The 26,420-nt window shown below is 42.8% G+C and overlaps 1 protein-coding gene across 1 annotated transcript; it reads left to right on the top strand.

Moving 5' to 3' along the window:
- The first annotated feature begins 175 nt into the window (after positions 1–175).
- ENPP6 (ectonucleotide pyrophosphatase/phosphodiesterase 6) lies at positions 176–25,529 on the top strand. Its single transcript, XM_054383314.1, has 8 exons — positions 176–422; positions 9,539–9,718; positions 14,933–15,044; positions 18,527–18,668; positions 19,674–19,853; positions 22,146–22,283; positions 24,386–24,509; positions 25,306–25,529. The coding sequence occupies exons 1-8, from the start codon at positions 176–178 to the stop codon at positions 25,527–25,529; spliced, it is 1,347 nt and encodes a 448-aa protein (XP_054239289.1).
- The last annotated feature ends 891 nt before the right edge of the window (positions 25,530–26,420 follow it).

Genomic DNA, 26,420 nt, shown 5'->3' on the forward strand with positions numbered 1-26,420 from the left:
AGCTCTTCCCCCTGCTCGAGGTTAATCATCTGCTTGCAATTAACCTGTGACCTCCCACGCCCCCGGAGCGCGGGGCAGTGCTACAGCTTTAACAGGGGCAGTGGGAGCGGGAAGACAGCTAGTGCATAACCAGCCCCTCGCCGCTGCCCACCGACCTCCCTCGCCGCTACCGGCTATGGGGAGCCGCCGCCTCCTCCTCACCGCAGCTCTCGCCGCCCTCCTGCTGCCCCCCGCCGCCCCCTCGGCCCACCGCAAGCTCTTGGTGTTCTTGCTCGATGGCTTTCGCTTCGACTACATCGACGACAGCGAGCTGGAGGGTCTGCCGGGCTTTCGGGACATCGTGAACATGGGGGTGAAGGTGGATTACATGACTCCAGACTTCCCCAGCCTCTCCTACCCAAATTACTACACGCTGATGACGGGTGAGTACTTGTGTTTCTATGCCGCGATGCTCCGCAGAGCTGTCAGCACCCAGCGCCAAAAGTGGAGGGCAGCTGCCTGTGAAGTTTTCTTCTAAAGATGATGTAAAAGTAACACAACTTGTGCTTTTAGCTGGGAATTAAAAATACTGTGGCATTACAGCTCACTATTGCTTTCCTAAAACCTGCTTTGAACTTGGCCGTGCTGCTTGGAGATGATTTTTGAAGTTTCCCCTTGTTCACCCACAGTGCTACCCAGTCCTTAGGTCCTGCTACCAGCTTGGCCATCCAGGGCTCCCTGGTTGGAAGCACTGAGAGGGTTACTGCATAAACACAAAAACAAGTGGGAAATGTGCATAAGATGAATACAGAGCCTGCTCAAAGCTTTTCCAGTTAATAAAAGGACTTATAAACTGAGGGTGTATAAGATACAAACTTATTTTGAGTCAGCAGGCTTGTTTTGGCAAGTTCAGTGATAAAGTTCTTTTTAAATTGAAACTTTCTACTTTGGTAGCTCCCTGTCTTAACTTTGTCATAAGTCTTCATATCTGTAATAATATGAAATAGCCAAATAGAAGAATATTAAGGGGTTTTACTTTTGCTCCCCTTAAGTTTTCTGATTGCCAGCTTTCATTGTGCTGTTTTGCTTTTAATCTAAGTGGAGCAATGATGACACAAGGAAGGTGCACAGAGTACAGCTGGGCCATTCCAGTCAGAGACCACACCTTGGAAACAACAGCTAAGTTATTAAAAAAAAAAAAAAAAGCCAAATGCACAAAAAAACCCAAAAAGAAAACAGATATTTTTCCTGAAGTTTCTGATTGGATTTTTCTCTGGGTTTATATAACAAACATCCCATCTAGTGAGGAGGAGTGGGAAAATCTCTCCTAGGATATGTAGCATCTTCTGCTGTCCTCAGAACAATACAATGTCCATTGGCTTGCTGGGAAAGCAAAGAGATGCCATTGTAAGATGAAAATCTGGCATCTGTTGTACCCAGCTTGTTATGAAACAGCTTAACTCTTTCCTCCCTCTCAAGAGAAATGCCTTTCTCTTGCTCATTTCTGAACAGAAAAAGAGGACAAAACCACCATAAGTTTTTTTTTCATGACTTGGTGCAAATGCATGAGTGTAAAGCAAATGTCATGACTGAAAACAGAGGTGTTTAATCATTCCAGACCATGTTCTTTAGGTGTATGTGGACAAACTGATTTAATGCTTCATGCCTGCAAAACCCCTTTGGATGGTGTTGTTAGAGAGAAGGAAAATGACTGCTTTTGCTCCTTAACACATTTAATCATCACTCCTATTAAGTGCATATATATAGAGTGAAGCCTATAACTGACCTTTTGAGGAGTTTTGAAAACATCCCATTTTTTACTCACAAAGGAATTTTGTTTAGGATGATGAAATGTCACAGCTGCACACTTCACAGTTTTTAGGGTACCAACTTTCAACACCCCAGCTCAGAATAATGAGACAGTCTATGAGACCAAACTGGACTCTTCTTGCAAGACTCCTGGCCTTCATGATGAGGATCTCAAGCCAAATACAGCTTAAGTGCAAACATCAGTTCATCCTCATATCATGAGTCACAGCAGTCTTCAGTAGGTCAAGAACAAACTGAGAACAAAGTTTAGGTGATAAACACATCCAGAGGAAGTTCCAAGACTGCACTTCAACCCTTTGGGTGTTAGTGTACTACATGACTGTGACCTGAAATTACAGCAGGGTAAATCCTGTGGCTGCATTGATCTTGTTACCAATACCAATGGCTGCAGTCTCCATAGAAAAGAGATGCCATGTTTTAGGCAGTGGTGGGATTAGGAGTGTGGGTCATTCAGAAGATAGCAGGTCATCCCAAGGTAGCACTACCTGTGTTCAATTTGGAAAGCTGGGACAGATTCCACAAAAAATGCATCATGGCAGTGTGACAGAAGCATCACTGTAGCAACCTGCTTAGGAACGGGCAAGTTACTGTCTGTGTCCCCATCATTGCTGTATGGGCATGGGAAAGCTTGCATCACATCTCACCCTTTGTGTATGTCCACTGTGTCCAAAGACATCACCATTGGGATGGGTCAGTCCTCTCAAATTTGAACTTGCCTCCTTCTGTTCAGAGCTGCAGGCAGAGGTTATGGAGGTCAGGAGCATCTGCCTTGTTGCTTCTCAGTGCAGCTGTTAATCTGTACCCATCAGCCCTGCCAGAAGGCCTCTGCAACAAGCAACTAACAAGCAGTAGCCTAACCCCTAACCCTACCCCCCTACCCCTACCCCCCAACCCCTAACCCTCACTCAGCAGTGGTAACACCCAGGGTAAAGACAGAGTGCCACAGATGCACGCTGCAGAGTCTTCCACCAGGGATGGGCTAGGGTGGCACTCACAGCCGAACAGGATGGCAAAGCACTGCTCTGAATTAGCTGGAAGGCAATCCTACTTGCATGAAGCAGCATCAAACACTAGCCAAGTCATTACTGGAGCAAAAGGATCTCACTGACACTCGACTGGAAAAGTTTTGTTATAAAAGTCTGCTGGTGTGCAAGGTAGCCCAAAGCTGTACCATTTTAAACCACCATTCTTTGAAAAGCATTTTGCTCTAACAGCTTCATTCATGCCAACTTTCTCACTTTTGGCTTCCACAGTGGTGTAAAGACTGGTTCTTGAGTGGTTGGGTTGTTTTCTGAGTTGCCAAGCTGAATCTTGTCCTAGCTGTCCCTCTTCTGGATAGGTTGTTTCACTTGTTGACCTGAAGGGTGTGACATAAAGTTGCTGTTGCTGCTGATGTGTTTGACTGAGCTTTGTGGGACTCAGCATGGGCTTGGCAAGGGGGAAGGAGGAAGGAATCCAACTACACATATCCCCAAAGGCTCACTGCATCACACCACGTGCTGTTTGTTTTGCAAAGAAAGCAGTTAAGGCCGCGAGCCACTTTGAGTTTTTATCCTGTGGGGAGTTTTTAACTTTTCCTTTTCCCCACCATGACCTAGCTCTGCAGGGAGCTCTCATGCCAAGCTAAATGGAAAGTCTGAGGTTGCCTTTGTAACTGCTGCAAGCATGAGTTAGTGCTTCAGAGCCCCTTCTGCCATGTCTCTCAAGAAAATCTACTCATGCTGAAGGGTTTAGGTCTCCCTCACCTGCCAACCTGCAGGTGTTGGGAGTGTGCTGCAGGGGATGCCCTTCATCTCAGCTACTCTGAAGCCCCCCCAGCTCAGAGCATGCAGGGGCCCTTCACATTTCCAGCCCCAGCCAGCATAGACACCAGTATATGGTATTGCATCTGATCTGGAAGCCCAGGAAGGTTTTTATTTTCCAGGATCCCAACAACAAATGAGGTCTTTTCTGGCAAGTCCTCCACAAGTGCCTGCAGCCAGGTCAGCTGTGCAGCCCTATATCCAAAAGCTGTATTTCTCTTGGCCTCAGTGGGGAGCTGGGATGTCCAAGCCAGGGAGTTGAGCACCCAAGGACCTGTGGCTTTTACATGGTATTTCTTTATGCAAAGGAAGGCAAATAAACTCAAGCAGGGTATCACCAGGAGAGCAAACACACTTAGGTTGGAAAACAACTGGAGCCTTGTAACTGGCTCCCAGCAGCAGGCACACACCCTCTTGCCCCTGAAAACTGCAAAGGGGCCTCTCCCCTTGGCTCCTCCAAGCCTCCTCCACATCAGCCAAATGCACCCATGGGTTGAACTACTGTTGTCTCTACCCAGAGATCCAAGAGGTGCCAAAGTGGCTGTCACCGATGTCACACACCTGTGCTGGGCTTGGCATGGGGATGAGGGACCCCACATACCCTTGTGCCCCAGTGTATGCTGCAACCCATTTGTCCCATGTTTTCTAGGAGCAAATAGAGTCCTCTGAGGTCTGGCTGATGTCCATGTGTGCATTTATTGCTGGCTGTGAGAGACCTCCTGGTTTACAGCACAGCATCTCCGCTCCACATCCACTTGGTACCCAGAGGAAGCCCCACCTGGTGATGGCTCTAGCAGATGCCTCTTTTCTGGTCCCTGGTTAACAGTATCCAGACTCCAGCCTTGTCCAGGAAAGGATGTTAATAATTTCTGTTTAGCAATTAAGCAAGTCTTTAACTAGATAAACAATACCTGTGTACTGTCTGAGGTATCAAACTGGAAGGATAAGAGTACAATAGGGAAACTTATTATTGGTACATAGGAAGGGAAACTATCCCAGATTCACTGTCCAAGCTAGAAAAAAACAGCCAGGACACAAAGAACATGATGAGTGACAAAGGAATAGGATTTTTGATTCTAGCTCCTCTTTCAACCGCCACATATGCCAGCAATAGCAGAGATTTGAAGGATTCTGTTTGTGACATACAATTTTTAAATCAATATTCTGTTCTTTTCTTGAATTCAGTAGCTTTCCAGTTCTAAAATTCTGTGTTGAGAAGCAAAAGAGAAGAACAAAGTCTATGCTAATAGTGTTAACTGGCAGGGAAGGGCTACTATCCTAGCAAGGACAGGCTGGAGAAGAGAGTGGGAACGTGGAGAGTTTTTAATTTTCACATTCTTTGTCTTGCTTTGTTCACTCACTGCTTCCAGAAAGGCTGCAATGCCAAGTGCCAAGATTTTTCTCTTTCACACATACACAAAATGCTGTAAAAATCTGTGTTTGCTTTCTACCAGTTTAAAAAGTGGAAATACTTTTAAAGTGGGGAACAGAAAGTTTTCTCTAACACAAATGCTGCAAATTGAAGCACAGTTTTGTCCTTCTTACTAGCTGGCAACTACCAGCAGCAGCATGTCAGGGTATTTCTTTGCCCAGAACAGAAAGCCACCAGAAAGTTGTATCCTCTCTAGTGGTGCAGGAGGCACCTTTGCCCATTGCTTTGTTCAGCCCTTTTGTAGTGCTTGGATCTGCAGTGCCCTTGAGCTGTACCCAGCTGTAAGTGGTGAGGGGTCCCAGCGTGGTCCCTCAACCCACTGCTGCTACTCATTTCAGGAGTCCAGCTGACAGCTTGGAGCATCTGCTCTCCAGGGACATAATCTGCCTTCCTGCACAAGCAAGCATCTGCAAAGCCTAAGCAGGATGCTTTGGAAGCAATTTTCATGCATCCCAGCCGTGCCCCATTATGAAAGCATTGAAGGAAGAGTTTCACTCTCTTACTCTCTTCAGGAAGAAACAAAAAATTTAAATGCTGTATATAGCAGAGACTTTTCTGTGCCTTTGGATGTGATCCTACTTGGATTGCAAATCATGATCTGTCTGGTATTGGAGGTGATAGAAATTTGGAAAGACTTTGCCAGCGAGATCTGGGAACACAAATTTTCTGTGCATGCCTTGCAGGTACGTTGTCACCTGGGACCACTTTGCCCAGACCAGCAGTCTCTCTCTGACTTCTCATGATCCCTGGTCTTCTCCAGGTCACTTAAGATGTAGCACATATGCTCCTCCCCCTGCCACCTGTGGTCTTTCTTTTCAAAGCAGGGCAGATGAGACCCAGCAGGTGAAGAGCAGAGCAAGGCATATATCAAAGCAGGCAGAGCTGGCCCCTTTAGAATGTTCCACTTACAGCAGGTTCCACTCAAGTCTTTGGTGGTGGCAACACCACAATATCTGTTCTGGAGTGGACATATGGTCCTGGTGACTTTAAAGCCTTTCTGTCTTCCTCTGCAAGAGCAGAGCATTACCCAGAGCAAGTCATCCAGCAGGTATCCAGGGGAGTTGGAAGTGGGCTGGAGAGCTGATAGATGAGCAGGTCTGGGTCAGCATTTAGATGACTCTTCAAACACAGGAATAGCAGAGGAAAGATATTGTGTGGAGGGAAGGAAGGGGAGAGAGGGAACTGTGTGTTTCACCTGGGCTCTTAAAACCTACCTATCTTATGTGTATGCAGATGTTTCTGTGGAAGAACGTAGCTCTTCCTCAGCCTATATAGCCCTGCAGCAGCCTATGCTTGCATCTGGCTCTTGTCACAAAGTGGTGACATCACGGTGGGATGTGGGAGGAAAGGTCTCCCCATAGAGGGAAGGCGTCCATACAATATTACTTAGTGCAGTACATTTAGCTAAATGTGTGTACTTACATTTGTCATCAGGCAGATACTCTGTGGGTAGGTCATGGAACCTTTGCTGTGTTGGCTAATAAACACACCAGGGGTTCTCTGATAAGCCTGATTTGCTCAGTGCAGAGATATTTTACCTCTGCTTTGTTGCCTGATGCACCAGGCATGGCACTGCATGTCTGCCACACGCTTCTTGCCTTTCAAAAAAAGGTCATTGAGTGTCTCAGAAGGGCATTTTCCCTTGCAGACTTAGATGCAGATGGTCCCTGCATGATATATCATGCCTACTGGTGATCCTACGTGCTATCTCTGCAGCCAGTGAAGGACCACCAAAGAAAGAAGAGGTCATTCCTGTAGCAAATACTACAGGAGCACACACTCTGGTTGCTGAATCCCACATGTAGGCAATGCAGGGTGTAGAGTGTTACTGTGCTGCTGTTGTGTGTGGCCAAGTCGTTGTGTGTTGTGTTGGTTTTTCTTTTCTTTTTTTTTTTTCCTCCAGTCATTATCTTTGTTTTGCATAGATTCATTTGAGTACTGACATAAGTGCCTGGAGACATGGGAATGTGCTTTAGACAAAGCTAGTGCTGTAAGAAGTGTAGTGTCCAAGAAAGTTGTGGCACACAGACCTGCAAATGCTTTTGCTGGCTCTTTTCCAGATGGATACAGCAGTTATCATATTCCTGGGAACTATACTCTCTTTGTTTTCCTCTGTTGCTTGAGGAAGGGGGGTGCTTTTTACTACAATTGCAGTGAATTTAAATAATGACTTCTGTATGCTGAAATTGCTTTTTGCCTAGGTTCTACTTTTGAAATTCCTAAGATAACATTTGATTACACAGGAAAGCTGCAGTAATGGAAGCAATAATAAATTCAGTGTGTTATGGTAACTGTCTAACACCATGTTGCTATTTTGATAATCATTAAAAAGGAGGTTATCAAAGGTCATTTTCTCAGACTTAAGAAAATAAGCTACAAGAGGAGATGTAAAGAACTGGGACTGTACAGGTGACCCAAAAGAAATTTGAGAAGTGACCTTGATTCTGTATGTGAATGTCTTTTCGGGGCAGAAACACCAGCTAATGCAGGGCTTTTTAATCAGTGAGCAAGATACAGAATAGCCGTGACTGAAGATTAACAAAGGTAAAAAAAATTAGTCATGAGGCATAATTTTTGAACAGTGTTTACTGAAGATAAATATTGGGATGAACAACTTCAGGAAGAGATTGACTAGTTGGTTATTGATGTCTCCTAAGGAAGTTCAAGGTCTTTCTGGGTCATGAGTTTCAGGCAAGCAGAAATGAATGACTCCAGGCAGCATTAAATGGTCCTGTCTTTTGGTCTGTTCATCTCCCCTTCTGTTCCTGGGAATCAGGAATATGTGCAAAGAAAATGGATTCCCTACAGTCTTCTAGGTCTCTTTTTCAATATAAAAAGAGAGAGCTGGAGTTCATAGAAGAATGAACTTGTCTCATGTGGAGATCAGAAGAATCCCATCCTCTGTATCACTGTACATAGTTAATTAAATCTCCCAACAGCACTACAAAGAGCAGTCTCCATTCTGTTCCTTAAAGAGGTGGGCACACTGACAGCAGACCTTAAAGCCTATGTGGAGCTTACACTAGTAGCAGTTGGAGCTCACTGCTTCACACTATTCATCATACAAACAGGTGGCTTAACAGGTTCAGCACCAACCTCTGTTTCCCAGGCTGGCACCAGTTGCCCTCCTGCAGTTTAGCAGGTTGATGAATGCTCAGGAGTTGTCACGGTTTTAACTCAGATGGAAGCTGAGTCCCAGCAGTCCAGTTACAACAGAGGGCTTTCCTCCTTCCTCCTCACCTGGGTGGGTGAGGAGGAAAGGAGCCTGGAAAGTCAAAATGTCAGTTGAGATAAGGACAATTTACTATTGCAGGCATATCAGATTACATACACAAAGGGAAAACAAACAAACAAGAGAAAAGATAGCAGCGTACACAGCAGAAAAAACTGCTGCCACTGCAAGCAAACCAAAACTGGAACAAAAAGGACAAACCCCAGGCTGAAATTGGGGAAGGAGGAAATGTTTTGCGTAATTGAAATACTTCTCAGCAGGGAAGGAGAGTTCAAAATCCGTTCCAAGATCACTTCTACCTAAAATTATAGAAAGTCCTCTTCTGATCACCATGCTCAGTCTCACAATGACCAAAGTCTGTTATCTGGATCCTTGCAATGTTGTCACTCCCCAGCCAACAACGACAGTGTCACACACATGAACCAGTTAGTGCTTTTTAAGATATGGAACCCCCAGTACAACTTAATCTTCAACTTTTCTTTTCCCATTTTTATTCATTCACCTGCAGATTAACACTTAAAATCTTCCCTTCTGACAATGACAAGAAGTGAGAGACATCTCTTGGCTATTATATACTAGTTTCTTGTAATATAAAGAAAGACCCAAGGGTGCCCAAGATGTAGTAAGAAGGCTGAAAATGTCTGATGAAATGATTGCTGTCCCTACAACCCAGAACAAAGTGTGTTCATTAAAGAAAAAAATAAGAAAAAAGCAAGAAGCAATGGAAAGGTAGAATTAGTAAAATTAAAAAACAAAACAAAACCTAAAACAAACTGTCACCACTGTGGTTTCTGTGTGTGGACTGGGTACAGGATGTTGAGCAGGCCACAGGGTGTAAAGTTTGCTTCTTCTGGCCTCAGCTGTCTGAAGCCTGTCTGTCTGAAGCTGAGTGAATGATGTGATCTTTCTCTATAATCAATAGCAAGCAATGTGCCTCTCCAGAGGAGAATTCCTGCCAGACACTTTAGATACTTACGATAGCATGAATTGCTTTCCAGAGGTGCCTCTTCTCCATTGACTGTGAAGGGAACACAGGTGGCTGACAAGCTTTAGTAACTAGATGGCTTAACTGGTAGGGCAATGGAGATCTACCTAGAGGACCTCATTAAAAGATAACAGAGTCAGGGAGATCATATGAGCAGTTGCAAGGTAAGAGGTCCCAGAGTTCAACTGAAGGTTTTTCAGTTGATTTGCTGGATGTTGCAGTAGTGTTGCTGGTGTCATTCTGTTGTTTGGTTTTTTTTTTTTTCTCTACTCCTGAAGGTCGCCACTGTGAAGTCCATCAGATGATTGGAAACTACATGTGGGATGAAAAGACAAATGTATCTTTTGATATTGGAGTGAATAAAGAAAGCCTGCTGCCTCTCTGGTGGAATGGATCGGAGCCTCTGTGGGTTACGATGATGAAAATGAAAAAGAATGTTTCCATGTACTACTGGCCAGGTTAGTAAGTCAAAAGCTGCTACCCTCTTAACAGTGCATCTTTACATCTAAGCACTCCAGATACTGCAGGATGGCTCTTTAATACATTCTGAAATACAGACAAGAATTATGAGTACTTTACTAACCACTCATAGAAGTAAATTATCTTTTCTTAGGCCATGACAATTTGCATGTGCTTAGGAAGGAAAGGACTGAAGTGTCACTGCAGGTAGCTTCCACCAAACAGTACCCTCAGGGGGTGCTGGCTTGCAGAGCATCCTCTCCTCCACCAACTGCTTGGCCCTCGTCCCCACCTGCAGCTTCTGCTGCAGTAAATGAATGCTCCATGAATGGTTCTTAGTCATTTATCAAGGTTGAACAGTAACCATCCTCCCCAAATTCTTGTTTGGTTTTAACTTGGAAATTAATAGCTGAGAGCTGAAGATCTACTTTATGGGGACAGCAAAATTCAGCTGAAACCAAAGCATCTTTTGGTGAGCTAGCATGAGCACTGTTGTCTTTCATCTTTAACTGTGCCGAGGTCCCAGTTGCTCTGAGTCTGAGCTATTCATTTGGAGGGGCTTGGCCCTTGGCAAATATTGGACCACTGAAACCCTTAGCAACATATAATAATGTGCCTTTGTTAACAAATAGGAGTAGGGCCTATTTGGCTGTCCATTGGGGACCCACATGAAAATAAAAGTTCCAGCTGTGCAGCCAGACCAAATCCTATGTAAGGTACTCAGTTTCTCAACCTTCTGACCTTTTAACTCTGCTACCTGAACAGTATGCAGCTGTCATCCTATGTGTCAGTGCAGGCTAGAGGGCCACATGTTAGCAAAACTATACTGAATACAGCCAGTGTCAGTGGCAGCTGACTCATGCTGTGGGCTCCCAGCCAGTTCATCTTCTGCATCCCACAACACATATGCCTGGCCATGCAATGTCACTAATGGCATCCTAGAAAAAAGGCCACAGGTCTCAGGAAAGAAAAGAAAGAGTGAACCAGGATGAAAAAATATTGAAAAGCCATCCAGAGTGTTTCTGCAGTACTGAAGGGAGAAGAGATCTGAGGGTGACAGAATTCAAGGGACTGGCCTTTCATACTAGATATAATGGTTTGGATCAGTTCTCAAGAAAAAAGCCTTCTTCTTCTTACTGGAGATCACCCAAGTGACCTGAGAGCAATAGTAGGATAGAGAAATTACAGAAGAATATTGTAATTCTTCTAAAGATTTGCAAAAAAATAAACCTGTTTCTATAGACTAATATTTTTTAACTACTAATGTAACTGCATTGCATAGGTATGATTATTTACTGAATAGATGTAATAGTCTACAGAGAGCTACTGCAATCTCAAAGAACAGTATCACTTTCCATTAAATGCCTTTGGACTTCACCTAGCTCTTTCTTGTTGCCCTTTGAGCATTGTCCCCTAGGAAGAAGACACATGAGGGCTGTCCATGTCTCCCTGCATACATACCCACACCCTTCATGCTTACCTACTTCCAGTGGAATATTGCAAGGAACAATAGAGCCTCCTTATTCCCAGTGCCTATGCTGCCAAGTGGATACATTGACTCTCTTGGGAAACAGAGAGGGATCCATTTTGCATGGGTCTGGCATTTTAGCTGTGGACTGTGATGTGTACATCTGTCTGTCATTAATTATTTATCTGTGACAGACAACCTTTGGCAAAGTTGTCAGTGCCTCAGTTCAGCAGACGCTTAAGCACATGATTATTTTAAGGGTGGTCATGGTCTGAAAGGACACATTAGTCATACAGGGCCAGGAACAGGGCAGGAAATGGGGTAAAATGAAGAACTATTGAACTAAAACTCAGAGCAGTTGTAATTCCAGATGTAACTGAAGTAAACAGAAGTCTCCCCAAATGCAATAGTAATTATTACATTTTTCCCTATATGATTTTTAAAAACAGTTTTCTAGTTCCACAGAATGGTTGTAGTCCTTTCTTAAACCTCTAGTCCTGTTATTTTAAAGCTTTAATGCTTAGCAAGTCACTTGGCTGGGGAGTGATACCAAACAAAATGAAATTAAAAATAAGGATTTAATAACCAAGGTGGGTAGAGGTCATACAGGTATTTGCACTGCGTATGATCCACTATTAGTGATTAACCTTCCAGCCTGAGGATATACTGCTGCTTAGTAATGGAATCTTCAAATCTGGTAAAGATCTAAACAGGAAAAAAACTGGGAAACTCTTCATAGGAACTGCAACATACAGCCAAATTCCTCACACCCTGTTCTGGAAGATGCTATTTCATCTCTAGCCAATGGTGAAGACAAACAAGACTTAGCAGAATCAAGACAATCAAACTTAGCAGAAAAGTGTTGTGAATATCAGAGAGCTGATTCCCAGGGTTGACTTACAACAGTGCCATTTTCCCTTCAGAGCCAGTTCTAAGTTTACCAAAGTCTGAACCCAAAATCTGACACTTCATATTGTTCCTTATGTTCCTCTCTCAAGCACAGTCAATGCTTACAGGAAGAAATTCCAGACCCCAGCAAACAGGGACACAGAGCAGGAGCTCTGTCAAATGGGAACACATCCATCACAGCTTAACCTGTGAGCTAACAAATACAGCAAAAACAATTCATGATCACCTGGACATTCTTGCTTCTAGAAGCAAAGGAGTCAAAATGCCACCATGCCAAGGGTCCCAGCCACTGCTTCTGCCAAAATATGTGCACTTAGAATGAAAGGACGTTTTACTTCTTTCTTCACTATGTTTATTAGGCAATTTCTGCTCTTCAGGCCATTCCTGGGGGAAATGTCATATATCTTCTGACTGATTGCTGAGTAAAACACAACAGCTAACACCATATGTGGGGTGAAATGCACAACCTTGTGCCCTGGTTGCCTGTCTGAAGCACTGCTGCTGCAGTGAATGCAAAAGCCCCAGGGGAGTGTGAAAGCATCTTGCTGGTACCATCAATGCCCAAGCTTTCCAGTGCTCCTCATGGTCAGCCCAGTGGGCAATGTCACCCAGACCCTTAAACTCCTTCATTTTCTGGCAGCCTATGCAACTGCTTCAGCTAAAGTGCAGTGACATCTTTTCTAAACACTGAAATGAGAGAAAGGGGGGGAAAAAAATACTCTAAACCAAACTTCTTCCCACCTAAACATGTTTACCAGACCATGGAGCTAGTCTGGAAAGTTTTCAAAACCTTCTGTTATGACGTGAAGTGTCCAACTGTTAAATCAATGTTTAGAAATGCTATTTAAAGTTGGCAGGGGTTCAGGTCTCCATGTCAGATAGATAAAGAGAAGCCTATATATCACTGTGAAAGAAGTCCTTATTCCTGCTCCAGGAGCTCAAGTTTTTAAATAAAGGTTTAGTGTCATGCAAAGCTGTGCAGAGAGATATCCATCAGTACATCTTAGCAAATACAGACCATCTATTTGTAGTTTAACAAAGAAAATCTTAACGTTCCCTTTGTCTGCCTCCCAGTCAGGTGGAGAGATAAACACTGAAGTATTTCCATACAGAAAGTAGAGAATTAAGTCATACAAATTTGAGGCAACAGGGGAAGAATGAAAAGTGAGCACACACTCTCACAATCATTTTCAGACTCCCCAAATATTAGCTAGAGGTTCAAAACAATTTAAATGTGGGGTTTACAGAAAATTAAATGTTGACTACACTTTCTGCTTATTATTGCAAATAATTAATTATTACAAACAATTAATTTCAATAGGTGAGGTCCCTTGAAACAAACAAAGGATGTAGAGACCTGGAAGATGCTACCATGGACAATAGGGTGAAGAGAGTAAATCTATCATGTGTGCCAGGGCTCTTTAACTTTCAGAAAGGGTAACACCTCCATCTGATTTATCTGGCTTTCTGCGACTCAGTGAAGATTTAAAAACCTATCCTAAGCTTAAATATTTACACTTTTCTAACCTTTCATGGCACTGCTGAAAAATCACACTCGGAAGTCTCTTAAACAGCTTAGCCTGTGTCCCAGTACTGCACCTCAGTGATGTAAGCTCATGCCAGCTGAGATGCAAGACACTGACAAATTCTCTTTACTGAGTGTCCAGGCTAGCAAACCACTGTAAAGCACCTCAGAAAGTAGCTCAGCTTGCTCTAGTGCCCTCTCTGCATTTATACCTCCTGTGTTACTTTCTTCCCCCAACAAGTCAACTTATGACAGTCCTTGATGCCTTTTTCTTTAATCTCAAAGGAGAAGCGAAGGGACCCACATGCTGGCAGACTGAGGCTATGGCTCAGAGTTGTCTTTGCGACTTGACTGTATTCCTGCAGTCAGAGACAATTTTGCAAAAGATCCCTTTTGTTGTTTTGGGTTTTTTAGTTGGTTGTGTCGGGGGTTTTCTGTTGGTTGGTTCTTTTGTTTCTTTGTTTTGGTTGTTGTGTTGTGGTTGGTTGGTTGGTTGTTTTTTTTTTTTTTTTTTTTCCCCAGGAGTACATCAGAAAATTCCTAACTGTGAAGGGAGTACTCTGGGGCTCTTGAAAGATAATTTGCATGAATTCAGTGTTTTGGAAAGCACACTTCTTTTAGATATTTTATTTGTCAGCATAGTAACCAGAGAGCAAAAGGGCAAAAAATCTCACAAAAACCAAGGTTTTGTGTATTCAGGGCCATGTTCTCCTATAGGATTTGTTGCCATAAATTTCTGGACCACAAAACAGACTGTATTTTGCAAGGTTGTATATTACCGAGAGAGTTAATTGATTTATACTGTTTTAATAAGACCTCCTGGGAAACAGATTTAATAGTGGAATGCTACTATCACATAATAAAATACAGTTTATAGAGGATATTACCACGTAAGTACAGCATGTCTAGATGGAAAGTATTTGCTGAACTTCCAGGGAACGATATCTAAATCTGTTATGTTTGAAGCCTAGAAATGAGGCGATGTGGCCACAGTCATTAAAATGAAAACAAGCTAGCGATTTAGGTGGAAACTGTCTGCCACAAGGGACTCAAGAGTTTTATTGTGGGAAGGTCACACAGAGACCTTCCTTTTTAGAGAAGGAAATAAAAAGATCTAATGTATGACTTGCTACAGGCACTTGTCAAACCAACCTCTTTCCCCTTTTCACTTTCCAACCACAGGGTTTCCTGCAGGGAAGGTGTGAGGTGAGTAATGTCACAGGGAATTTGCAAACCTGAATTTGAACACACATGGTGTGGGGTCTGTGATCAAGGTGAAACAGCAGAGCTTACCTTGCTTTTTGCTTGTAGGTTGTGAGGTCGAAATTCTTGGCATCAGACCAAGTTATTGTCGCGAGTACTTCAGCGTCCCGACAGACAAAAACTTTGTGGATGCCATCAACGATGCTCTGGAGTCTTTGGGGTATGTCAGTAGATTTCTGCAGTGTGGGGTTTCCTCTCTCAAGGATGAGTATTTGGGTTTACTATCAGCCCTCCTCTAGGGAAATTTTGAGGATTGGCTCCCAGTTAGGAAGGTGGGGGCCAAAGACTGCTTTATGGTACTGTTGTAGAGACATGAGCATAACAGAGATGGGCCCTTACACTAAGACCAGAGGGAAAGATGTGCTTGTCTTTTCATGTGTAGGTTGCCACACAGAAGATACATTCTAACCTACTATTTTAAATCTGCTGTTTCAAACAGCTTCAGGATCAGTCTGTGAGTATGTGTTCATTGACATGCAAGAGCAGACTTTGAAATGGTTTGATTTAGAGAGTGCTCCAGGAAATTTGCAAATTCTGAATTTTGTGGGAGAGGAGAGAGGAGAAGCAGAGAGTTGGGGGGGACCTAAAATGATCATCTAGCCTAAGTGATGGGAATGATGGGAATATATCTTTCAACCATCTTCTAGGAAAAGCTCCACTTCCAGCTTTCTAGTTCCACCATGTCTCACACAAATATTAACAAGGGACAACTCCATGTACCTTGTAAAACCAGAGAAGACTGCACTGCCACATGCAGGGCCAGTGCCTTACCTTAGCTATAACCAAGCTTCCTCTTAAGACCTTGTTGGATCCAATCCCAGGAACTTCTAGTTTGCTACTTGCAAACTGCCGTAGTGATTTGCATCTGGAGAGTTTCATATTCAAATGCTGAGCGTTGCTTCTCCTTGAAATGAAGGCTCCAAAACGATGAAAGAGTTGCTGGAGATGTTGCTCCCAGTTGTGCACTGGGTCCTGCTGCACAGATGCTCACAAATCAATGTTGTTTACATCACAGGGCTGAGAAAGAAACTGTTTCCAAACAGATGAGACATTTGATCCTGAAATGATTTAGCTTATATTTTAAAAAAGTTATCTGCATGTGACATGAGGCATTCATGTGTGCCATAGGAGTTCAGTGAATAAAGAAGGGAGTGGGAAACTGAATACAGACACCAGCTGTGACTTCTTGTGAAAACACAGAATTATCAGTGAGATGATATTTGGTTGGATATTATTTGGGGATGGGTCAGGATATGCTTGAAACTCCCCATCAGGTTTCTATGAAGGAAGGTGTATAAGGTTGCTCAGGATGCATTGCAGCTTTGTAATTGTGAACATGATTGAAAGCAAGGTACAAACTGGTAAAAGCTCTCCCTTCAAGCTGCTCTTTTGGGAGCTGGAGCCCACTGAAAAAGTTTCAATAGCTAATTCAGCCCAAGTCACAGCGCTTCTTGCTGATGCCTTCAGTGGAAGAAAAGGACAAGGGACACAAGTGTTGGTGGGGCAGCTCACAAAAGGTGAAAGCTGGTGATCTCAAGAAAAGAGTCTAGGGGTTAACTTGAGTTTGGACACTGGACTGTCCTGACCCATCTTAACCTCAGGAGGGTTGGAGGGAGTTTTGTCAGTGTGCTCTACAAGGGTGGGAGCACCTAACTCATCAGGGAGCCACTGAATTCCCCATGCAACCAAAGAAAGCCGTTCTTCAGGAATATTCTCCAATCTCTTCAAACAGATGCTTTGCAACCATTAAATAGAAAATATTCAAAACTAAATTACTTTTGGCAAGTAAAACTAAAACCTCCCTTACATCTTTTCCACAACTATAATTTAAGAGCTATTGTCATCCAGCTACCTTCCTGGATAGGTGTTGTGAAGTTTGCACAGTACTTGCAAAGACCATTGAGAAAATATAAAGCCCTTTTTGGCATTGCCATCGATGCAGTCCAGCTTTTCTCAGCACGTCTTCCATAGCCATTTCTTCTGAAAGTTACTGGTGGTGGGAGAAGACAGGACTAACACCCAGTTAGAAAGACAGATAACTTCTCCCATGCAAGCCATGGTCAGAGATGCCTAGTTTTCTTTAAAAAAAAAGGCAAAAATTGGAAACAAAGTCAAGCTCAATCTTACAAGCTCTACATGTGGCGTGCCCAGTCCTGTAAACTCCTAAGCATGCTGCATAACTGAGGCTTGTCCCATTGAAGTTGTGTACGAAGTTCAATGTCTATCCTTACAGCACTGAGCATTCACTGAGAAATCTGACCACAGCCTAAAAAAGGCCATTTGTTTTATGTAGTAAATCTCTTTCTTAGCTTCTGTCTTGAGAAAAATGGTTATTGAGTTACAGGTGAGAAGACACAAAGCAGTCTGAGCAGCTAATTAATACAGGCATTGCAGCAGAAGAAAACTGTTTCAGTAGGTTTATTGAGTGTGTGTGCAGGAGAGAAATTACAAGGTTAAATTTTAGAAATTAATTGATGTGTAATACAGATGGAAAGTAATGCTTAAATGAAATTGGGGGATAGAAGAGCTGCTTTATTTGAATGATTCTAAAATCGTGAAGAGTGAGAAAGGACACTGCTCTGCAGAGATAGCTGTCAAGAAACTTCCACTACAGCAAAGACCTTTAGCTTTCTACAGGACTGCTTCTCTGAGGCAGCAGCAAATTTACAAAGGAAAGTGACAGACTCTCAGTCAGTCCCTCACCTCTGATTTTTTTTCTTCTGTCTCATTCATGACACCAGACTACTGAGGTGTCTTTAATCAGAGAAGCAGGACTTGTCAGGACATCACAGAGTCTTTTTGTAGGGATCTTGATCTGGATGAGAGTATGTATTATGGATACCACACCCTGTCATATTTAAGTACGGTGGAAAAAAGCTGGGTCTGAATGTCAATGAGTATAGATTTGTGATTTTACCCACACAACTTCTCTCAGGGAGCTTTACAGTGAGCTGTGAAGTGGTCATAAAAATGTAATTAAGCATTGATATATGTGTGGTCCTCACCAATTAGGCTGAAGACATTCAGTGCAGAACTGTATAATCAGCTAAACTTGTGCAACTAGGAGATTACTTTAGTTTCTTTTCATCATATTCCTGAATAAAATCCCCATCTAAAATCTCACCCCAGTTTCTACCACTCAGGATTTTGCAAGGTCATGGAAGAGCCTGTCCTAAGTTGATCTTGGAGATTTGGAAGATCTCACACAGGAAAAAGCCAGAAGTGCCAAACTTTAATTAAAGCACATTTGACTGATAATTCCCTCAGTCCTTTTAATAAGAACATTTAGCATAGAAATCATTATTTCTTCTGGGTCATTCTTTGTCATAAAAGGGAAAGCCACCTTCCTAATTCAAAGAGGAGGTAGAAGGCTACCGGGTCAAGCCTGCATTTGCACATGGTGTTCTTTATCTGGTGCCTCTCTAGCAAACCCAAGTGACTGAGGGCATGAATAACAAACCCAGCTATGCAACAGTGGGCAGGAAAGCCCAGGCAGGAAGCAGAAAATGCTCCTCCGGGGTTGCGTGGCTCTACATGCCAGTGACAACAATAATGGCAGCAGCCAGGAGGGGAAGGCACCTGGGTGGTCCTCATGTGCATCATGCATCAGCCTCTCCCTCCCTGCCTTTCTCCCACCTGCAGGAACGGCAGTGCTGAGATGGCTGCAGTGTACTATGAGCGCATTGACGTGGAAGGCCACCACTATGGCCCTTCGTCCCAGCAGCGGAAGAACGCTTTGAAGGAGGTGGACAAAGCCTTGAGCAAAATGATCACACTCATCAAGGTCAGCGGTGTCCAAAAACCCAGCTCCTGGGTGCGACTGGAAAAGGCTTTTCAAACTGCTCTTTGTGGCACTGCAGAGAGCCTTGTTTAACGCCTGCTAATTGGATGTGTTGGCTGTAAACTTTTATTTCCTGAGAAACAGAGGCTACAGAGGTCACATGGAAGTTAAGGCACCATTCCCCTGGATTTTATTTTGGTCGATGTCATTATAATCCTCCTCGTGGATTATTACACAGCCCCGGGAAGCCATAAACCATCATACATGTTGATCTCTCTATAACTCATGTTCCTGGCTGGGCTTTATAGTAGGTGAACACATAGAAGCTGCTTACTTCCTAAGGTCTGTGGAATCAGACAATTAACGTTTACAGCCTTTTAACTTACAGCATTTTATAGCCTATGGCACCATTCAGGACTCTGTACTTTAAACTCTGTTTTAAAAAGCGTAAACTGAATGATTTTGCATTAAGAAAAGGATTATGCCAAGCTTTTGGGCAAATGTCAGTCCTATGAATATTTATAACAATGATAAATGCACAGTAGAGATTTTTATGTTTCAGTGGGGAGAGGAATATGTATTTCCAATTTCACTAAATTATAAAAGCTCTAATGCAAAGTGCTTGTGTTTGGGAGGGGAAGAAAGAAACACTGCTGCCACAGGTTGCACCATGACAAAGTTGTTCTTCCCCAGACATTCTGGGGACAGTTGGATAAAATCCTGTCTAAGACCAACTGCAACAACCACGAGATTGGTCATGTAGCAGGGGAGTGGATTTATTTTGGAGAATCTGTCTTTGGTGCTAACCTCTCAGATTCTTCTAGAGCAGCAAGTGAGAGTGGATGTCCAGCATTATGGGTGGTGGTAAACACGTTGCAGGGCATTTGCAAACATGCTTCTTCTGGACAACTTCCACTAAATCAACTGAGGTCAAACAGGGATTAAAATTTTCCAGACAATGTGAAGCTCTTACCCAGCTGTAACAGCTGTCGCACACTTGCTTCACAGAACAAGGGCCTTCAGGATGATCTCAATGTCCTCCTCTTCTCTGATCATGGCATGACAGACATTTCTTGGGAGAACAAAGTGATTGAGCTGAAAAAATACATCAATATGAGTGATACCATACAAATGAAAGACAGAGGTCCTGTTGTCAGCCTCTGGCCAGCTCCAGACAAGCATGCAGAGGTAAGCACAGCTTGTTTGTATTTACTTTGTTTTGTGTTTCTTTTGTTTTTTTGACTACTGTGTCTTTTCTTTCTTTGTAACATCCAAATCCCACTCTCAGACGTGTGTAAAATCAGCCTGAGGCTCTTATCAGGAGTCAGACTTGGATCATGTGACACTCTTGTGACTCTGATTTCTGAAGGAAAGTCACACTAGGCAAATTAAAAAGTATGAACTTCCACTGCTGTTTGGCACAGATACATACTTTCAAATCCCACCACTGTGCTTCTGATAAAGAGCTAAAAGATTTTAGCTCAAAATCCACTTTTAGAATTTTATATATATTAGTTAATTTATTGACACTGTAGCTTGGATTTTCAAATGATCTGGAGCAGGCATTTATATTGTAGTAAACTCCCGTAGAGTCTGAGGAATTAAATCCATTAGACCAGAATTACAAAAAATAATCTTTTTCTTTTTTTACAATATGCTCCTTTGAAGAATTGTGATGAATAAGCATGTTGGATCAAACCAACCATAAAAGCCCAAGGCTACAACCACAGGATTTTGAGGGACAAATTAAAACAATGCAGACCAAAAAAAAAAAAAAAAAAAAAGGAAACCACTTGAAAAGAATGAAAATGAAGCATCTGTAACTCATAGACTCTTACCCTGTAACATAACCAGAAACCTATGCTGTCCTCAGAAAACAGAGGAATAGATGTACAAAATGCGCAGTCCATGTTCCAGAGGAATAATTTTGTCTTCTATATTTTACTCAGTTCCAGTATATTGTAGCTCGTGCCATTTTTTAAATAGAAAATATTTGCTACTTTCTGCACCTAAACAGGCTCTCCAGGAATTGTGTAGCTGTGATACTGCAAACATTTCAAATTAGTGCCTGAGTTAAGTTGTTTTAAGAGGCATGCTTAAGCAATTCACTCAGAGTCCTTGCAGGGAATCACAGCATGTATAGATGCTCTCATTGGCCTGAACTCAGAGATGCCTATTTTTATAGACCTCCAAGAAAGGGCAAGTGTAAGTTGTGACTTCAAGAAAACATGGAGCTTCATCTGACGAAACTCTTCAGCAGCTCTTGTTCTCTCTCATTAAACAGTCTAATATCTCTAAGGAAAATGAAGTACAATGCCTCACACTATGGTTTTGTTTTCTTCCTTTCTTTTTAGGACTTCTTGCTGGAATGCTTCTTTTTTAAGTGACATAAACTTGATTTTCTGTTTTCCCGATAGGCATATTCTTTTATTCTTAAGTCACTTCAAAGAGTTTAGGAATTAGATCATGTTTTAACATAATGGTTATCACCTTTAAGATCTATCCCATTTTGAAACACGAGAAGTATAGGTGAAGCACCAGAACCACTCTGTATACAGTCCCTGTCATGGTGGGAGGGTCTGGCTGAGTCACTCCATCACACCCTGGTGCCATCCTTACAGCGACTGCATATCAATGCAAATCTCTTGCACACACAGACACACAAGGGGGGCTTAGCTAAAAGGCTAGTGAAGGACCTCTCATTCTTTGCAGAATCAAGCTGTTTCTTTCTGGAGATTATTTACAGTTAAGCAAAGGAGCGAGATGCACTCTGGGGACTCCAATAACCACCTGCTTTATGGCACATGAATATCTTCTTTAGGCATTATAAAAACATTTTATGAATAATTTGGGTTTAACCACATTTGTGTGATTATACTCCATATAGTATGATTAATATTAATAAACCACTAGTATGGCATTGTGCAGCTTCAAAGCTACAGGCACTGGCTGATTAATCTCACAGCATCCCATTGAAACAGATAACTAAGCACTATCAATCCTTTTGATAGGGATTGACTGGTTTACTGTGAGAAACAGAGGTGAAGTGACAAAAATTGCTCACTCAAGAGCACAAGGAGGGAATGAGTGGCAGAGGGCAAAGGCAATATCCCTTTCTGCATCCACACCTGGTCCACTTAGCTTAGTGTCTCCTGAGCTGGTTTGGTTTCTGCTGGCCTGTGTCTGTAGGTTGATAGACTCACATGCATACATTTGTGAGTTCTTGTATTATAAATACATGCAACGCCTCAATTCATGCATTCCTGTGTCTTTAAGAACCAAGTTTTCAGAACCTCCTAAACCACATACGCAGGTTTTTCACAGCCATCATCTCTGGACCAGCAAAATCCCAGTTTGAACATGCTGATTAGTTGCTGAAAAGGACTAGCTAATTTATAAATGTAGGTGTTTCCATGTATCCATAGGTGCAAATATGCTCCTTACAGCCATATGGTGTCCTAACATTTCTTTTCTTTGCAGATATATAAAAAACTGAAAGCTGTGGAACACATGGAAGTTTATAATACACAGGATATTCCAGATAGGTTTTTCTACAAAAAGGGAAAATTTGTGTCTCCTTTAACTCTTGTGGCTGAGAAAGGATGGTTCATAGTAGAGGTAAAGTACAGAAGCAAAATACTTAGACATGAATGTGAAAAGATGCTATATATGAACAGTAAGAAAAATGTACATTTCTGTGCTAGGCAATGAGTTAAAGTGTTACATCATTTACTTGGGCTGACTACAAAACTAATGTTAAATATTTCTGTGTGCTTAGAAGTGCATAAAGTCATGGCAGCTGTGCTGAAGGCAGAGTTAAATAGTGCAGACTTCTTTTTTTCAGTGTCATCATAAACCAGGAGTTTTTGTATTTCCCATTCTAGTTCTGTTGCTTTACTTCTTCTTGCCCATCTACCTTCATCTCAGATGCAAAAAGAGTTTTGACATTTCAATATCTTATTATTCTTCCATTCAGCAGTATTCTGTGGCAACTTTTCCTTCTGCTTGGCTTCCTGCCCACCAGACTCTGTCATAAAAATGCCCTGAGCCCTCAAAAGGGTAAGACAGAAGGTTTGGCCCTCAGAGATACTCAGTGGGCACACTGAAATTTGAGAGCTCGTTAAGAAGTGAATTGATTAGACTTGCACATGAAAAGATTTTTCATACCAAATTATTTTGTTCCTATAAATTATCATTGCTGGTGTTGATTAATTTGCACTTGTATCACAGCTCAGAGGGTGAGGCAACTTACCTGTCTTCTAAGTGAGTAAACTGAGGAGCAGTATCATAGGATCATGGAATGGTCTGGGTTGGAAGGGACCTCCAAAGGTCATCTAGTCCAACCCCTTCTGCAGTAAGCAGGGACATCCTCAGCTAGATCAGGTTGCCCAGAGTCCTGCTGAGCCCAAAGTCACACATAAAGACAGTAAGTAGTTGGCAGAACCAAGGAATCCTCTTTTTTATTTGTTTGGGGTGTTTAATAGTTTTTGGGTTTGGTTTTGTTTTTTTTTCAGTGACCTGGCATAGTCATTACCTTGCAGATTATAGTAACTCAGCTGAGCATCATCTTTTGTGACCCTCAGAGCTATTGCTCACCAGGCTTTGCTTCACAGTCCACACCACCACATTTCTCACTAGCCAGCCTGGCTTTAGGATAATAAATTCTACAGCTGAATAAAAATGCATCTCTAAAAAAAGACCTGATTGCTTTTAAGTATGGATGGGTGAGCACCACATTTCTGATTAAGACAAAAAATATTAAAAAGCCAGAGTTAAGATTCAGACACATAAACTAGGAATCTGAAACATTTTTGCCAAAGTGATCTAAAAAAATACAATCAAGCTCTTCTGCACAGAAATTCAGCACAGAATAGCTTTACATATTCTATAAAAAAAAGGCACTTAAAAAAAAAACCATTGAAACTCTGACAAACCTTAATAATAGTGCAGCAAACACTGCTGCTATGGTAATTATTTCTGTCTCTCTGCCCATTCCTTCCCATTGTTTCTGATTTTCAAGAATGTCCTCTCATTAATGCTGTCAGATTTTCTTTCTCTTCGGTACATTTTCATTAACTGTGAATGGGATGTAAAAATGAAAGTTTCCTGTCATATTTTTAAAGCAATAATTGAGCTTTCTCTTATACTTCCTGCCTAAACCACTGAAGAGAGAATGTTCAGCTCTTCCCTGTCATGGTCCTAGGGTGTTTTAACTCTCTGTCAGCTAGTGGATAGCTACAAACTGTTTAAAAAAATGTTTTGATCTTTTTTTTGGTGTGTTTTTGTTTGGCTGGTTTTTTGTGGTTTGGTTTGGGTTTTTTTGAGAGACAGAGGGAATGTATCTGAAAAGTTGTGGAGGTTTTGTGTGTGTGTGTGTTGTTTTGTTTCATTCGTTTGTTTGTTTTTCCCAGCAAGGAGCATAGGAACATTTCAGTTAAACCTGGATGAGGAGGGATTTCAAGCACCTCTGGCTGTATCAATGCTGCTCTGCTAATATTATTTTGTTCTCTCCATATGAGTGAGTGGTTCTCATCCCTTAACTTGCTGAGATTTCTAAGCCAGGGGTCACCCCTCCTGGTGATGAGCCTCTGTGCAGCTGACAGCATATGTGGAAGCCTGGTGGGGTGGTACAGTACATGGAGATACAGCATGGCATACCACAGCACCACAGACACAACTTGACCAGCAGGCACTAACTGCACTCTGCTTTTGTCACCAAGAGCAGGGACAAGCTGCCCTTCTGGGAGAATGGGACAGGGTGGAAGGAGGCCTGGCAGAATGGCTGGCATGGCTATGACAACGAGCTCATGGACATGAGAGGCTTCTTCCTTGCATATGGGCCAGGTACAGTGCCATGCCTAATGTCCCACTCCCCCTCCAGCCCCATGGCCCCTGCCCCAGCATCTCTGCAGCCCCTGGCACATCAGGACTTTGATGTGGCACTCTGTGACACCCAAAAATAACATATAGATGGCAGGATTTCCTCATTATGGCTTCATGCTGGGAAGGTTTCTAGCTCTATATCTGTATTATATAGATGGAGAAACAGGGCAGAAGGTGTGAAGGGATTTGATCAGCCTCTCTCTGACATCTCGGTGCAATAACTCTATCCCTTTGCCCTAAATTTTGGCCTAAATTTTAAATTCTATTTGAAACACGTGAATTTTCCTTTTATTGGTGGATCTGAACTCAGCTTCTTTGAGAAGGTTGCAGCATACCTTGCCTGTCTGTCTGAAGAGAGACACAAAACCCCTGGTTTCCACTTCATCAGGCCCTTTAAACACTGCTGGGCACAAGGCTGCAACTGTGGACAGGAGGAAAAGCAGGATGTGCAATACAGTTACTGCAGGCTATTAAATCTACAAAAACCACACAGTAAAGTAGCTCCTGTACTTGATTTTTTTTTTTTTTTTTAGTTTTTGAAATAAAATTGGACTAGAAGTGCAAATAGTTAATTTAAAATATTTTAAACGTTTTTGTTGAGCTATGTTGTAAATTGTGCAGTGTGCCACATCCCAGCCTGCTGAGTAAGTCCTGGGAAGGGCAGAGAAGCCCTTGCCCCACAGTGCCCTGTGTTTCAGGAACTGAGCCCCAAGCCACACGGTACCAACTCCCTCTCTTTTGCCTCTTTTCCCTGCAGATTTCCGATCCAACTTCCGAGCGCCTCCCATCAGATCTGTGGATGTTTACAACATCATGTGCAGCCTGGCAGGAGTGCAGCCGCTGCCCAACAATGGCTCCTGGTCCAGGGTGGAGTGCATGCTCCGAAACACAGCTCCCTTGGCACCACTCCTCACGCGCAGCAGCTGTGCCCTGGTGCTAGCTCTGCTCTCCCTCTTTGCTGAGCAGATCTCCTTAGTGTGATCCTGAACAATGTCAGTCAGTGTCACCAGCAGCTCCAGCCTACCCTTTAAAAAAAAAAAAAAAAGTTCTTAATTTGAATAATAGCATCATTAATAGAGTGCCTTCCCCCCACTCCTCCATCATGCTCCACCAGGCATGACTCTGACCCATTCTGTATTTACAGCAGTTACAATATGAAGCCAGGTTTTGTGCTGCTTCAAGCATGGCCAGGAAAGTCACTTTCCTACTGTAGATTGCACTGGCAACAAGAGCAGAATCCTGGCCCCACCTATCCACAACATTTTTTGGTTGGTACACTTGGAGACCTCTGAGCATCAAATGCATCTTACCCTGGCATCTTTAACGGAGAGACTTATCCTAGCTCCCAGTGCTGAGAAGCTCGGAGTTTGAGACAGACCTCTGTGCATTTAGCTGGGTCCTTTCTGATTCACTCTTTCATCCACAGCTCCAACACCAGCAGAGCCCCACTTTCACCTTACAGTTCCAGCCAAGCCCCATTCTTCAAAGAGCTGAGTCCTTAACTGAGTAATCATAATGTCGAGAGAGTGGACCAGTGGGAGAGCAGTTAGAGAATCCTACTTTTCTCAGCGTTCTTTCTTCCTCTGGCCTTGCGTGCCTCCAGGACTAGGATTTCCTCATGGACTACAGCAGTCAGGGGAGGGCTGGGAGAGGGGAGATCCTCTGCTTCAAAACCAGGAGGGAAGTGAAAAGGCATTTGGACAGGAGAAAGTAGGATGAGGAAGCCTGGCATTTAACAGCCTCTCTGATTTTCCTGATGAAGATAGTATCATCTGCCCAGGTTTGGAGTTTTCAATGCATTTGTATTTCTGAAGGGTTTTAAGCACTTACTGCTTTTCTACCTGCTCTTGCTATCTACACCTCTGCCCAGTG

This window comes from Indicator indicator, chromosome 8 (assembly GCF_027791375.1).
Source record: "Indicator indicator isolate 239-I01 chromosome 8, UM_Iind_1.1, whole genome shotgun sequence".
Lineage (NCBI taxonomy): Eukaryota > Metazoa > Chordata > Aves > Piciformes > Indicatoridae > Indicator > Indicator indicator.